Consider the following 15,246-nt stretch of genomic DNA (forward strand, 5'->3'; position numbering starts at 1 on the left):
CCCACCCAAGCCCTGCCCTGCAGGTGGCTCTCAGAGAGCCAGGCATGTGAGATCTGTGTTTCACGAAGAGAAACCTACATCCTGGGAGGTTGCAGTGCATGGGCACTGCCCCACACCCCTACCCCAAGACTTCTGGGGCACCCCAGTGACCCCATCATGTGTGCACGGTGCAGTGAGCCATGCCCCGCCCCCAGATCCTCTTTGTGCTTCTTCCTCGGTCTTCTGCCTTTCCTCATCTGTTGAGCTGTTTGCCTTTTATGGTTTGTAGCAGTTCTTTATGTGTTCTGGGTCAGATGCTCTTTTGGACATTTGTGTGTCGTGGACCTTTTCTGTCTGTGGCTTGTTTAGTTCCTAATGATGCCTTTTAGCGAATGGAAGTGCTTTTTTTTTTTTTTTTGTTTTAGAGAGAGAGAGAGAGACAGACAGAGAGAGAGAGAGAGAGAGAGAGAGAGAGAGAGAATCCCAAGCAGTCTCTGTGCTGTCAGCGAAGGGTCTGACACAGGGCTTGATCCCATGAACCATGAGATCATGACCTGAGCCAAAACCAAAGAGTCGGACACTTGACTGACTGAGCCACCCAAGCTCTCTGGAAGTTATTTTTAGTGCAGTCCAGTTTATCAGCTTCTTCCTACGTATCGTGGGGTTTTGTAACGTCCCAGTAAAGCCAAGGTGTTTTAAAGGGTGATCAAAAGATACACATCTGTGCTATTCCCCAGAAGTTACACTTGGCCTCTACATGTAGGTATATAGTCACTTTACTGTAGGGTTAAGCTTTTTTTTTTCCCCCCATATCTGTATCTGCCTGACTTAGGACCATTTGTTGAGAAGATCACCCTTTTCTCCACTGCTCAGTAGTGCAGCTTTTGTCATAACGCAGTGTCCTTGTGTGCCTGGGGCTTCCCTGTGTCCACGACTGTCTTGGCTGGGCTGTGCCACATTAATCATCCTAGTTTACGTCCTCTGACGCTGGGGTCTTTGGGAGTGTCTTGATCTTCTTGGTTTCCTTCAGTTTCTATATAAGTTTTAGAATCAGCTTGACAAGTTCTGCAGAACCCCTGTAGGGATTTCATTAGGGTGGTTTAACCCGTGACCCAGTTAGGGGTCACTGAGGGTCTTGCCACCTTCTTTTCTAGGGTGTATCACTCCACTTGTTTGTCGTCTTCAGTTACCCCCAGTAATGTTTGATGGTGTTCTGTGGTGGGATCCTGTAGATCGTTTGTTGTATTGTTTTATCTAATAGGTTTTTGATCATTTTACTTTGGGGTCAACTTTATTGTAATTAATTTACACGCAGTGAACTTTAAGCATGTGATTTTGTTTTTTACAAATGTGTGTGCAGCCTAATCACCCCCACAGGCAAGATCTGGAACATTACCCCAAAGGCGCCTGTGCCCCGATATGCCCCCAGCCTGGTTGGCCACAGAGCCACTGTCTGTCTCTGCTGGTGGGTTTGTCCTGCGTTAGAATTTCCTGGAAGTGGAGTCAGAGCGTGTGTTCCTCTCTGTCTGGCTTTTCGTGGGCCACCCGGGTGGTGGCAGATCCTGTGACCCACCAATACCCATGCTGGGTTGTGCTACCACTGTGGATGGACCTGGATATTTCCAGATTATGCTGTTAGGAGTAAACCTACTGTGAATCTTCATAGACTTGTTTTTTTGTGGGTGTGAGTTTTATTTTCCTGGGTAATTCCTGGGAGTGGGATTATTGCCATCTGGTAAAAGTATACATTTAATAACTTACAAAGAAGGAGCAAGCACTTTCCCAAAGTGGTTGGACCACTGTACGTTTCCACCAGCAGCAAAGGAGAGTTCCAAACACTGTCATTTTAATTTGGCATTTTCTTGATGATTATTGACAGGAGCATCTTTTCACAGCCAATTGGCCTCCTTATGTCTTCTTTTGTGCGCGAGTTTTTAAAATTTGTTGCCCATCGCTTAATTGGGCTACTTGTTTTCTTACTGGGTTGGAAGGGCTCTTTACAGTTCCTGATTCGTGACCTGTGTCAGACACCTGTATTATCTCCTAGCCTGTGCTTCTTCATTTTCTTTTTCTTTAAAAAAAAAAATTATTTCTTTATTTTGAGAGAGTGAAAATACATGCGCAGGTGGCGGAAGGACAGAGAGAACCCAAGACACCGGGCTTGATCTCGTCTCCATCCCATGGACCCTGGGATCATGACCTGAGCTGAAATCGAGAGTCGGACCCTAACCGACTGATCGACCTAGGTGCCCCTGTGCATCTTCATTTTCTTAGTGATGTCTTTCATAGAACAGAATAGTTTTGGGGCGCCTGGGTGGCGCAGTCGGTTAAGCGTCCGACTTCAGCCAGGTCACGATCTCGCGCTCCGTGAGTTCGAGCCCCGCGTCAGGCTCTGGGCTGATGGCTCGGAGCTTGGAGCCTGTTTCCGATTCTGTATCTCCCTCTCTCTCTGCCCCTCCCCCATTCATGCTCTGTCTCTCTCTGTCCCAAAAATAAATAAAAAACGTTGGAAAAAAAATTAAAAAAAAAAAAAAAAGAACAGAATAGTTTTTTTATGGTTTAGCGCTTTTTGTGCTGTTAGTAATCTTTGTCTGTCACAAGGTTGTGAAGATTTTCTCCTTTTTCTAAAATTTTTATATTTTTAACTTCTAGATCCATGATCTGTCTTGAGTATGTAGTTTCAGATAAGGCTGGAGATTTCTGCTTGTCTGTGTGAATGTACAGTTATTCCAGACCAGCCAGCCAGTCAGCCGGAAAGGCTTCTGCTGGTAGGTCTGTGCCTGAACTGTGTTTTGTTCCTTTGATTTATCTGCTGACCCTCAAAGCTATACCACTGTCTCTTGACTACTGTCAGTTCAGAGTAAATATTGACACCAGGTAGCTCCTTTTTAAAGGTCCTTTTGGTTCTCTGGGGTTCTCTGCATTTCCATGTAAGCTTGAGAATCCGGGTGTCTGTGCGGAGAGGCTGCTGGGATCTGACTGGGATGATGTCAGGTCTGTTGAACCACTTAGGGGCGTTGGCATCTGAGCAGCATCCAGTGTCCTCGTCCCTGGTGTCTGGGGGTGGAGCCAGACCCCAGCCCCTCCTGGGGGCACCACTCTGGCAGCCCCGTCTCTCCTGCCAGCGGCTGCCCTCGTGGCTCCCGACCTTCCAGTCTTTCATCAGCCTCACCCCACCAGATTGGGCCCCTCAAGATGCTCCCTTCATCCTGCTTCTGTGGCTCATTCATTTTGGTGTGTGAAGGGCTGCGAGTACACCATAGCCTCCAGGGGCCGCTCCAGCTCAGACCTCGTGTCCCCATTAGTGTGGCTGCTCCTGTGTCCCAGGGACCTATGTGCCCACTGCTTGGGCCCTCCCCACCCACGGTCTAAGGTGTCAGCAGACTTTCTGGCTCTGCCTTCAGAATGTTTCCAGGGTCTGACCACCTGTTGCCACGTAGCCTGCCTTCTCCCTGGCATGGACTGTCCCTGGGCTCTGGGTCTGTGCCTAGACCCCAAGGTCTCCCTCTCCTTGCTGTTCTAGAACCTCCTGAACACCCACCTCTCCTGCCCCTGTTTCCAGGAAAGTGCAGGTAACATATTGGAAGCTATGGGGTCCAGAGACCAGTGGGCAGAGGACCCAACTTTGTGCTCTGTGACTGAGGCGGGGTGGGTGTGGAACCCGCAGCTTGTCCCCAGCACGGGAAAGGGACTGTTGCATGTCCTGAAGGCTTTGGTCAGGGTCTCCACATGTGACTGGCTCCCAGAATTTTTGTACTCAGTTTTGACCAGTCATCGTCATTCTTTCCGAAGCTTGAGCTGTCCCTTTCCGTGGCCGTGGAGCCTGTTCACACCAGCCTCGCCTCCTTGGGCTCCATTATGTCTGGCTTCCCTCATTTGCCCTCAGACTTCCCTAAGCTGCCCATGGTCCTTGCAGTGGAGATGATTTTTAGGTACCAAGTCAGGACACCAAGGCGCTCATTGCCACCAGGGTGCCGTTGGCCTTGGTCTAATTTTTTAGAGGACAGAGCTCTAGAATAAAAGTTATGAAAGACGTGTTCACGTCACTATTCCCATTCAGATGTAACATCACTGGGTTTTCCCCACTCCTTTGGTCTTATACTTGTGTCCTCCACAGTGAAGATCCCGGCTCCTAGCGTGTTCGTTTCAGAGGAGCATCCCTAACGTGGCAGCAGCGTGTGTGTGAGGTCTTAGAACATGTCCCGCTGAGGACACGAGCACCAGCCCGCAGCACTTGGCGCGATGGTCTCTCCGTGTGGGTGGGCTCCCAGTTTGCTGTTGTAGGTATGTTTGTGTGTCTCGGTTCATTTTCAATTCCAGATTTTATCTTATTTTTATTTTTATTTTTATCTCATTTCATTTCATCTCATCTCATTTCATTTTTATGTTTATTTATTTACTTTTGAGAGAGAGAGAGAGAGAGAGAGTGTGAGTGAGTCAGAGCGTAAGCAGGGAGGAGCAGAGAGAGAGGGAGACAGAATCCGAAGCAGGCTCCGGGCTCCGAGCTGTCAGCCCAGAGCCTGATGTGGGGCTTAAACCCATGAACCATGAGATCGTGACCTGAGCCGAAGTCCGACGCTTAACCAGCTGAGCCACCCAAGTGCCACATTAAGTGCTAGAATTTTAAAATTTATTTTTTAGTTACGTAAAATATTTACGTGGTTTAAAAGTAAAGATTGCACGAGGTCATATTCAGAAGTCTTGCGTGTTCTGCGTGCTCCTTTCCTGCCCTCAAGAGTATCCATGTGTGTGTCTCACCTCCTCACGTTTCTGACAGAAAAGGTGGTCCCCCCTCCGTTTTTCTGAGGTGCTGCTGTGGCGTAGAGCTCACCGCGTTCTGAGCACGTGTGGATCCTTCTCCTTCTTTTGGGGACGTTCGGGTTGATTTCAGCCTTGGCTGTTGCGTCTCCTGTCCTGCACACGTGGCACTGTGTGGGGCGTGTGTTGTCCTCACCCAGGTCCCCAAAGCTCTGCTCAGCAGCCAGGCAACTGCAACTGAGAATTTCCATTGCATTCTTTCTTATTATTTCTATTTCTCTGAGATTTTCACTCGGTGAGAAACATACTGTCTTACCTGTGGCGAGGATGCTCTAAGGGAGCTTCTGACATCCTCACGTGTCCGTGCGGCATCTGCTTCACTTCAGGGCTGGACTCCGTTGATTGTCATTTCTCTTCAGAACGCGTCCGCTTCCTCGGTTCTTTGTCTTTGTTCATGCTGACTTGTTGGTGGCTCCAGCGTTCCTGCGACGTGTGTCGTGTGCTCTGTTAAAATTGGCCGGCTGGGCTCGAGTGCGGGCTCTTCCCCCGTTGAGGTGGCGACATCCCTGGCATCCGTCCCGTCCTGTGCACCCGCCGCTCTGCCGTCGTGGGCTCCGGCTCCTCGCTCCCGATCCTCACGGCTTCTGCTCCCGGTTTCCCCTGCTGCGCAGGGTGGGCTTGCCCGCAGACCTAGTCCGTCACACCCGGAGGCAGAGGCCAGAATCCGTGCCATGGCCATCGTTCTGGACTTCGGCATGTCTTTGGGACCTGCCGGGAGGTGGGATTGCTGAGTCAGGGGCATGCATGCCTTTGGTTTGGCAGAAAAGTTGATGGAGACCACCCGTCTCTGCCACCGTTTTGTCTTCCCTTGACCACTGAGGGTCCTCTGGCTTCTGGTTAATGCTCTGCCATATGCAGGATGCACACCTGGAAGGTCCCCTTCTCCTTGGTGCCTGTCTGGTTTTCCCTCCCACGCTTTACACTTGGTTCCTGTGGTCACTGCATCACAAGTGCCCAGGGACTCAGCCACACGAGAAGGTCCGTGCTCACTGGCTTCCCCTTGTGGACATTGTGTGACCGGGCTCTCTGCTTGGGGCCCCAGGGGCTGATGGGGGTGTCTGGGGAGAGGTGCCCGCAGTCTGTTTTGTGGGTGTGGCATTCAGCTCCTTGCGTTCTGGGGTCGATGCCCACTTCCTCACCGGCTGTGCCCGGCCACCCACATTCCTTGCCACGTGGCCCCTCTGACTCCAGGCCCTAGCCACCTCTGGCACTCTGGGTTTTTGCAGAGAAAACTGCTTCTTAAAGGGCTCCTGTGGTGAGGTCAGGCCCCCAACCGAGCACCCTTTCTCACTGTCGGCTCAGTATCCCTTCTGCTGCGTGTTGTCATGGGAGGAGTGCTGGGTCAGGGTCGTGGGACTTCTGTCTGTACCACTGGGCTAGCAGCACATGGCAGTGTTCCTGTTCCGTGGCTGTAGCCACCCCTCGGGAGCCACCTGACGGCCCTCGGCCCGAGTGCTGCTTCCTTCCGTCTGTCCGACCTGCCCTGCACGCTCCGAGTCTCCCGGCACCTGCTTGCGATGGGCTCTGCCGCCCCTGTGGTTCCCATCGCCCGCCTCCTTCCTCCTGGTACTGGTGGCGTCAGAGCATCAGATGATCCGCGTGTGCCCTGTGCAGCCCGACTGGCCAGGAGGCATATGGAGCAGGCCGCCTCCCCAAGGCACGGAGGCCTCCTGCGTCCCTGCTCTGGGGGCGCACCTCTGCCCACGGTCTGCAGACTCCTGCGCGAGCTCCCCGCTCTCCTTCCCGCCCACTAGGATGGTGAGGTGTACTGCATTGACGCGCGGTTCTACGGGAACGTCAGCCGCTTCATCAACCATCACTGCGAGCCCAACCTGGTGCCCGTGCGCGTGTTTATGTCACACCAGGACCTGCGCTTTCCCAGGATTGCCTTCTTCAGCACCCGCCTGATTGAGGCTGGGGAGCAGCTGGGGTAGGTGCCGTGGTCCCCAGGGGCTGGCCGGGTCTGGGGACCTTCCGGGGTGCATCCGTGTGCCACCCAGTGCAGACTTACCCCCGGTAGCCTCCTGTGTCTCCAGACCGCTCGCTCGGGCTGGCCTGCCCCCAGGCGGTGTGGGGCCTGGATGCACCCTTAAGCTCTGCTGTCTCCCCAGGTTTGACTACGGGGAGCGCTTCTGGGACATCAAAGGCAAGCTGTTCAGCTGCCGATGTGGCTCCCCCAAGTGCCGGCACTCCAGCACGGCCGCGGCGCAGCGGCAGGCCAGCGCCGCCCAGGACGGCCAGGAGAACGGCCTGCCCGACACCAGCTCCTCCACCGCTGACCCCCTATGAGCAGCAGCCGGCCTGGGGCGCCGAGCGTCGGTGCCGTTCACACTGAGGTTGCAGAGGAAGGCGAAACGCACACAACACCCGAGGGCTCCGACCTGGGGCTGGAGGGACCTGGGCCGTGGCTGCGAGGCCCCAGCGTGGCTGCCTCCGGGCTGGGGGCGGGCGCTTTGGAACACTCTGGGAATCCGCGCTGGCGTGACCTTGTGAGTTTCTGATGATGGTTTTGTCGTTTCCACGTTTCCCGTTCCCCCTCAACTCCCCTGGTTCCTGTTCCACCGTGGGGCTTGTTGGCAAAGCCCGGTCAGCCCAGGCTCCCTGCGTGGCACCTGCCGAAGACACCATCACCCTCGAGCTGCTCCGTTAGACCTGCCTGCACGAGGCCTGCGTGGCTGGTGCCAGTTCTGGGCACCGCGCAGATGCCGTCCCCACCTCGACCTAGGAGAGGTCAGGGCCAAGCCGTCACTGACTTTGGAGAAAACGTTTGTTTGCTTTTTAAAGAAGTCCTATATCTAGTCCTATATATCAGACCTCTAATGCATTTCTTTCTGAGGAAGCGGTCTGGCGGGTGCAGGAGGGCCATGGCCCGAGGAGGACCCCGCACCGGCCCCGCCGGCGCAGCAATGCTGGCGCCTTCTGTTGATTTTTAAACCACATGCTATGATGAATAAACTGATTTATTTTCTACCGTTATTGAACATTAGGACAAATAAAAACACAAAACACAGACAACGGTGCTGATTCTGGTGTGGTTTCTACTCACCATGTGAAAATAAACTATCAACTGTATAAAGAGAACAAAGTGATTTTAGAATAAAATGCAGGAAAAAACTTTTTTTAAAACGTTAGTCTTGTCGTGGAATAAATTTGCCATCACCTTTTGTGTGACGGCCTGCCAGGTCATATACTTTTTTTTGGCATATACTTTTTTAAATACTGTAATTAGTGCAGTAGCAGTGGGGTTTTTGTGCGGCTCTTCTAAAACATTCATGATGCAGTCATGTTTATTTTTTTCTGTTAAAATGTTTTTGACAGTTTTAAGAGCAGTCTTTTGGCTCAGACCATTTCTTGTTCTGTTTTCAATGAAATCAATAAAAAAAAAAGAAGTACTTTAAAGGAGGTTTTTATTATGATGCCATGTTTCAGCTGGTTTCTGCCAAACACCCGTGCTCCCTCTGGGGTGCTCGCGGGCTCACACGCGGCCCGGGTCCGAGCAGGCAGCACACACCTTCCTTGTCAGCACAGCCTGTCTCTGAAGAGGACGCTACCTGCATCCGCCCCAGGCAGACAAGTGCAGAGTGTGTGTGCGTGCCTGTGTGTGTGCGTGCCTTTGTACGACCAGCACCAGGCACTGAGGCCCAGGTATCTTTCTGGAGGCTGACGGGCGTAAGCACCAGGTAAGTGCCCAGAATCCCTAATCAGATCTGCATTTGAGCGCGATGAGACTGGAGCAGTTTCTTCCTGCCAGCCAGCCACGGCCTCTGCCCCTCAGCAGGAGCCCTGTGTCCTGTGCAGGGCTGGCCTTCACCCGGGCACCTGTAAACTCAACAAGAAATAGCTTGAGTGTTTGGGTTTTTTAATACGTGGAAGTCATCCAGTTAGACACTTTCAGACATTTATCTGGAACAGTAACCGCTCTCCTGCACATTGTGAATAGCCCAGGTAGGATGCCTTCCCTTGGGGCCCTTGGTCCAGCCGTGTCACCACCAGGAAGGTGACTACAGGCCTGGGTGTACGTGAGCACCCGTGACCCAAGTGGGACAGAGATGGTGCTGATCCTATAGAAAGACGACGCCCCTTCTTCCAGGAGGGCTTGGGTTGGCTCCCCAGGCTTGTCTTTCTCCCCTGGGTGGTGCCTTGAGCGGGGGCTGGGCTGGGGCAGTGGCCCGGGAGGGTTCGGGACAGTGGGCCCACAGGAGGCCTCATCCCAGAGGCAGTGGGGTGGAGGGGAGGGGCAGGGGGTCCACCTGGAGCTTGGATTTCAGGCCTCGTGGACCCCACCAACCTTTTGTGGCCCTTGCCCCAGCACAGTCCTCACCCCTTTGGGTTCTAAGCTCCTTACCTTGCAGTCAGCTAAGGTCGTTTGCACTTTGGTGATTGTCCTGTGCACCGGGTTAGATGCTGGGTGTGCAGAGGTATCTGTCGAGTCAGGATCCAGTCTTGTCGAAAACTGCTGCTGTGTTAGGGAGGCCTGTGGGGTGAGTAGACCCCACCACCCTCCCACCCACCAGACCCCATGACAGCAAGTCCTGACCATCTAAAAGGAGCGTACAGGGAGCCTGGGTGACTCAGTCGGTTAAGCACCTGACTTTGGCTCAGTTAGTGATCTCGCGGTTTGTGGATTTGAGCCCCATGTCGGGCTCTGTGCTGACAGCTCAGAGCCTGGAGCCTGCTTCAGATTCTGTGTCTCCCTTTCTCTCTGCCCCTCTCCTGTTCACGCTCTGTCTCTCTCAAAAATAAACATTAAATAAAATGAGCCTGCACAGGGCGGCTTGGCTTTGGGGAGCCTAAAGTTTGTGCCCTGGGCTGCTGTTTCCTGCCTGGTCCTAGAGACTCCCATCAGCATCCGCTGTGGCTGTCCCTAAACCAGTTGTGGGCAGGGCTCAGGGTTGGGCCCAGAGAGGCTTGTGGGGTCTCTGCGCCAGCAGGGTGCAATCTGTAAGCGTGGGTGTGGGCATGTGGCTCGGGGGGGTGTGGTGGGGTGGGTAGTTCTCTCTGGAGAAGTCCTACTTGTCATTGCCAAAATCAAAACAGCACATGAGAACTAGAGAGAAACCGAGAAACCCGCCAGAAACGCCTTTTCTCAGCCTCCCTGCCTGCTTCAGGGAGCACACCATGCCCTCCCCTCGGCTGTGTCCTGTCTGTGACTCCTCTGGGGACCACACCGCGGTTAAGTCCTTGCTGACGTACGCATGGATGTTTCCAGTCTCCACCAGGGACTGTGGCGCTTGTGTGCCACCCTTCACTCCGCTGGTGTTCTCTTAGAGAAGGGGTCAGAGGGCGTCCCTGGTGTCCACTTGGGAAGTGATCCGCAAAACCCCAGCCTTTACCACCACCAAGAGGGCATGTTTTCACACACCTTGCATGCACCATTGTCCTACTTCCTACTTTTTCTAATTATCCAGAGCAACGTGATGCCTCAAAGCATTACATTTTGCACTTACTTGGTTGTTGCAGACCGGTTTTTCCTCTTGTGTGTACTACCTTGGTGAAAATTTCATTGTGGTGTTCGTATTTCCCTTACCGATTTGTGTGAACTCTTTACATCGTAGCTTTGTACCCATGCTGAACGTAAGTTTAAGTTTAGCTCTGGAAGCTAGGTGGGATTTATTTGGTGTCTGGTATGAATTGAAGATTCTAAGAATTGAGGGATGGTTTTCACATGGTGAAGTGCCTGGGTCTTGTTTGTACAGCACAGCGGGTTTTGACAGACCGCTTTCCCCACGTAACCCTTCCCTCCCCAGAGAATAGGCCTTTCCCGTCACCTGGCAAGTTTCTGTGTTCTTCCCAGCTGGTTCCCACTTCCGAGAGGCATTTCCTGTTCAGGTTTCTTTCACCATAGATTGGATTGGTTTTTTTCCATTGCAGAACTTCATGTAAATGGATCCATGCAGCATATGACTCTTTTTTCTAGCTTCTCTTGCTCAGGTTTTTTTTTTTTTTTTTTTTTTTTTGCTCGCACTTTGTAAAGCGTCAGTTTATTGCTGAAGAGAATTCCGTGGTAAGGATATGCCAGGTTTGTTTACCTCTTCCCCATCGTATGTACATTTGTATTTCCAGTTTGGAGCTATTATCAGGAAAGCACCTGTGAACATTCTCTTACAGTCTGTTGTGTGAATGTTTTTGTTGTGCAGGGAAAATCCCTGGACACGGACTTGCTGCGCGAGGCGGTCAGCGCGTGTTCCGTTGTGGCTGTGCTATTCTACTCACCGTCGCGTGTGAGAGCGCTCTGCTGGTGTCCCCCGCTAGTACCAAGTGCACCTATTCTCGGCGGGGGGGAGGTGGTGGCACGTGGCATTCATCTGCATCCCCACTGATGATGAGCACCTTTTCAGATGCGTGTTGTCCGTGCAAAGTGTTCAGTCTTTTGTGTGTTTTTTAATTGGACCATCTTTCCATTGTTGAGCGTGGGAGTCCTTTGTGTATTCTAGGTACGAGTCCTTTCTTTGTCAGACAGAAGTATTTAAGTGTTTCCCCTCAGTCTGTTATTTTGTGTTCATTTTCTTCAGAGCAGAAGTTTACAGATTGGGGCAAGTCCGGTCTCTATTCTGGGGGCATTTTCTCTGTCCGCAGGCATCATATCATTGCCCATTCCAAGGTTGAGAAGATCATTTCCCATTTGCTTCTAAATCCTTACGATTTTAGACTTTATGCTTTGGTGTGTGATCCATCTCAAACTGATGCTTGAGCATAGAGGGAGGTAGAGATCAAGCCTCATCTTCCCCAGTGTGGGCATTTGCTGATTTTTAGAAAGACTTAAAGATTCTCCCATTGAGTTGCATTGGCTCCTTGGTAGAACATTAGTTGGCACATGCGTGTGGACTCTATTTATGAACTCTCATTCCTTTGGTTATTTGCCTGTCTTTCTGTCTTTATTCCTGTAGCTTCATTTTAAGTATCAAAATCACCTGTGGTCTACATACTCCAAATTGTTTTTATTCTGAAACATCGTATAAATTCCTATCAAAAAAAAAAAAAAAAAAGCTGGGTGGATTTTTTTTAACTTTTAAAATCAACTTTACTGAGATATACTTCACATCATAAAATGTACTCAAGGGTTCCATGAATTTTGACAAGTGTATGTACTCCTATAACTATCACCATCACAATCAAGATGTAAAGAACGTCTCATTATCCCCCAAAACATTGCCGGTGCCTCTTTGCAGTCAACCCCACCCTGCCCCAGGAGATGCTGATCTGCCTGGGTCAGTATAGATGAATAGTTTCTGTTCTAGAATTTTTTATAATTGGAACAATACAGCATGTACTTCGTTATCACCCCATTTAAAACTATGTGTTAGGCCAGGGAAGCCAGATAGAATCGCAAACTCGCAAGAAAGATGCAGGACAGGGCAAAGAGCTTTTTCTTTCTCTGAACCATTTGAAAATAGCTGGCTTGATGCTCCAGTGTCCCTACAAGGGCAGTCTCCTGTGTGACGACACCAGGATGGCGCTGCTCTCTCCCCGTAGCCCGGATCTTACACATAACTGAGAGCCTCACAGAATAATTCATGATCTTGTCATACATTTTACTGTCTATACACCAAGACATTGTTACTACTTTTGCTTTAATTAGCCATTTATTATTCTTTTGATTTGTAGCTTGTGTACTCATTTTTTCACTGGTTTCGTTTTTTGGGTTTTTTTTTTCCCTTGTAATGGCGTGCTTGTTTTCTTGTGCTTTGCTTTATTGTGCTTTGCAGATACTGTGTTTCTTACAGATTGAAGTTTTGAGGCATCCCTGCATCGAGCGAGACTGCCGGCACCGTTTTTCCGACAGCATCTGCTCACTTCTTGTCTCTGTGTCACATTTGGTAATTCTTGCAGTATTTCACAATTTTTCATTATTATTATATTTGTTACGGTGATCTGTGATCAGTGACCTTTGGTGTTATGACTAATTGTTTTGGGGCACGTGAACCGTGCCACGTAAGATGGTGTGGACTTGATCGATACGTGTTGTGTGTGTTCCGACCGCTCTGTTGAACGGCTGCTCCCCCGTCTCTTCCCCCCCCACCCTCAGACCGTCCCATTCCCTGAGACACAACAGTACTGAAATCGGGCCAGTTAATAACCCCACCACGGCATCTTTGTGTCCAAGGGAAAGGAAGAGCTGCACATCTCTCACTTGAAATCAGAAGCAAGAATGATTCAGCTCAGTGAGGAAGGCACGTCGACAGGCCGAAAGGTGGGCCTCTTGCACCAAACGTCAGCCAAGCTGTGAATGCAAAGGGAAAGTTCCTGAAGAACATTAAAAGCGCTCCTCCGGTGAGCACATGGATGATAAGAAAGGTAACCTCCTCACTGCTGATGTGGAAGTATGTGTCCGTCGCCTGAACACGAAGATCGACCAGCCACGACGTTCCTTTCGGCCGGAGCCTCACCCAGAGAGAGTCCCTGACTCTTCAGTTCTGCGAAGGCTGAGGTGAGGAAGCTGTGGAAAAGAAGTCTGAAGAGAGCAGAAGTTGGTTGATGAGACTTCAGGGAGACGCTGTCTCCAGAAGACGACCGCACGGCGGGGGCGGCGGGTGCTGATGTGGAAGCTGCAGCAGGTTCTCCACAAGACGGAGCCAAGACCGTCAGTGAGGGTGGCTGCACGAAACATTTGCAAGGTAGACAAAACAGCCTTCTGTTGGGAGGAGACGCCATCCAGGACTTTAACAGTGAGAGAGAAGTCAGCGCCTGGCTTCAAAGGCTGACTCTCGTTAGAGGCTCAAGTACCTGGTGACTTGAAATTGAGACCAGTGTTCATGAACATTCTGAGAATCCTGGGCCCTTGAGAATTGTGCTCCATCAACTGCACCTGTGCTCTGTAAACAGGACAGACAAAGCCTGGATGACAGCACATGCGTGGTTTGCTGTATATTTTAAGCTCCTGTTGAGACTTACTGCTCTGGATAAAGGATTCCTTTCAAAATATTACTGCCCAGTGACAGCTCACTGGTCACCTAAGAGCTCTGATGGAGATGGACGATGAGATCAATGTTGTTTTCGTGCCTGCTAACATAACATCCATTTCTACTTCCAAGTCTTATTGTTTTTTTAATGTTTACTTATTTTAAGGGGGAAAGGGGCAGAGAGAAGAGAGGGAGAGAGAGAATCCCAAGCAGACCCTGCACTGCCAGCACAGAGCCCGATGCGGGGCTCACAAACCATGAGATGATGACCTGAGCCGAAATCAAGAGTCGGGTGCTCAATCGGCTGAGCCGCCCAGGCGTCCCCCAAGTCTTATTATTTAAGAAATATATTGTGTAAGGCTGCCGCTGCCATATTGAGTCTTCTGACAGATCTGAGCAAAGTAAATTGAAACCGTCTGGAAAGGATTCATCATTTTAGATGCCATTAAGAACACTCCTAATTCATGGGAAGAGGCCAAAATGTCAGTATTAACAAGAATTTGGAAGAAACTGACTTTGAGGGGTTCAGCCTTCAGGAGAGGACGTAGGTACAGGTGTGGTGGCAACAGCAAGAAAACTAGGATTTGAAGAGCCTAAAGATGCTGGCATCTCAGGATAAAACTTTAATGGATGAGGAGTTGCTTCTTATTGAGGAGCAAAGAAAGTGGTTTCTTGAGGTAGAGTCTACTCCTGGTGAACACGCTGTGAAAAGTGTTGGAATGACACAGCCTAGTTGTAAAGCAGCTTCAGGGTTGGTAGGACAGACTCCGGTTTTCAAAGTTCTCCTGTGGGTAAAGTGCTGTCACAAAGAGCCCAGGGGCTCAGTCGGTTAAGAATCCAACTCTTGGGGGGCGCCTGGGTGGCTCAGTCGGCTGGGCGTCCGACTTTGGCTTAGATCATGATCTCGCAGTTTGTGAATTCGAGCCCCGTGTCCGGCTCTGTGCTGATAGCTTGGAGCCTGGAGCCTGCTTCAGATTCTGTGTCTCCTCCTCTCTCTGCCCCTCCCATGCTCATGTTCTGTCTCTTTCTGTCTCTCAATAATAAATAAGCGTTAAAAAAAAAAAATTCAACTCTTGGTTTCGGCTCAGGCTGTGATCTCGCGGTTTGTGAGTTTGAGCCCCACGTCAGGCTCTGTTCTGATGGTACAGAGACTACTTGGGATTTTCTGTCTCCTTCTCTCCCTTCCCCTCCCCTGCTCACGCACTCCCTCTCTCTTCTCTCAAAATCAGTAAAATAAACTTTAAAAAAATGGCCATCACAGAATGCTACAGAGAAATCATCTGTGAAAGGAAGAATTGATGGGGAAAGCTTCATTATCATCTTATTTTAGGAAATTTCCACAGCCACCCCTGCTTTCAACAATCACCACCCTGATCAGTCAGCAGCCACCAACATGGAGGCAAGACCTCCACCAGCAAGAAGATTCTGGCTCGCTTAAAGCTGAGTTGATGGTTAGTATTCTCTAGCTATTAAATACTTCTTAGTTAAGGTATGTGCATGGATTTTTTTTTTTTAAGATATAATGCTGTTGTACTTAAGCCACAGTATA

The 15,246-nt window shown here is 50.6% G+C and overlaps 1 protein-coding gene across 4 annotated transcripts in view; it reads left to right on the plus strand.

Moving 5' to 3' along the window:
- Positions 1 to 8,196, plus strand: part of EHMT1 (euchromatic histone lysine methyltransferase 1) — a 125,766-nt gene extending 117,570 nt beyond the window's left edge. For all 4 annotated transcript variants that reach the window (XM_049632660.1, XM_049632658.1, XM_049632651.1 and 1 more), the window contains 2 exons: positions 6,552 to 6,727; positions 6,909 to 8,196. In XM_049632660.1, coding sequence (XP_049488617.1) covers positions 6,552 to 6,727; positions 6,909 to 7,086 — 354 coding nt within the window. In that variant the 3' untranslated portion in view covers positions 7,087 to 8,196. The remainder of the gene's footprint in view (positions 1 to 6,551; positions 6,728 to 6,908) is intronic.
- Positions 8,197 to 15,246: the final 7,050 nt, after the last annotated feature.

The sequence above is a fragment of the Panthera uncia genome, chromosome D4 (genome assembly GCF_023721935.1).
Source record: "Panthera uncia isolate 11264 chromosome D4, Puncia_PCG_1.0, whole genome shotgun sequence".
Lineage (NCBI taxonomy): Eukaryota > Metazoa > Chordata > Mammalia > Carnivora > Felidae > Panthera > Panthera uncia.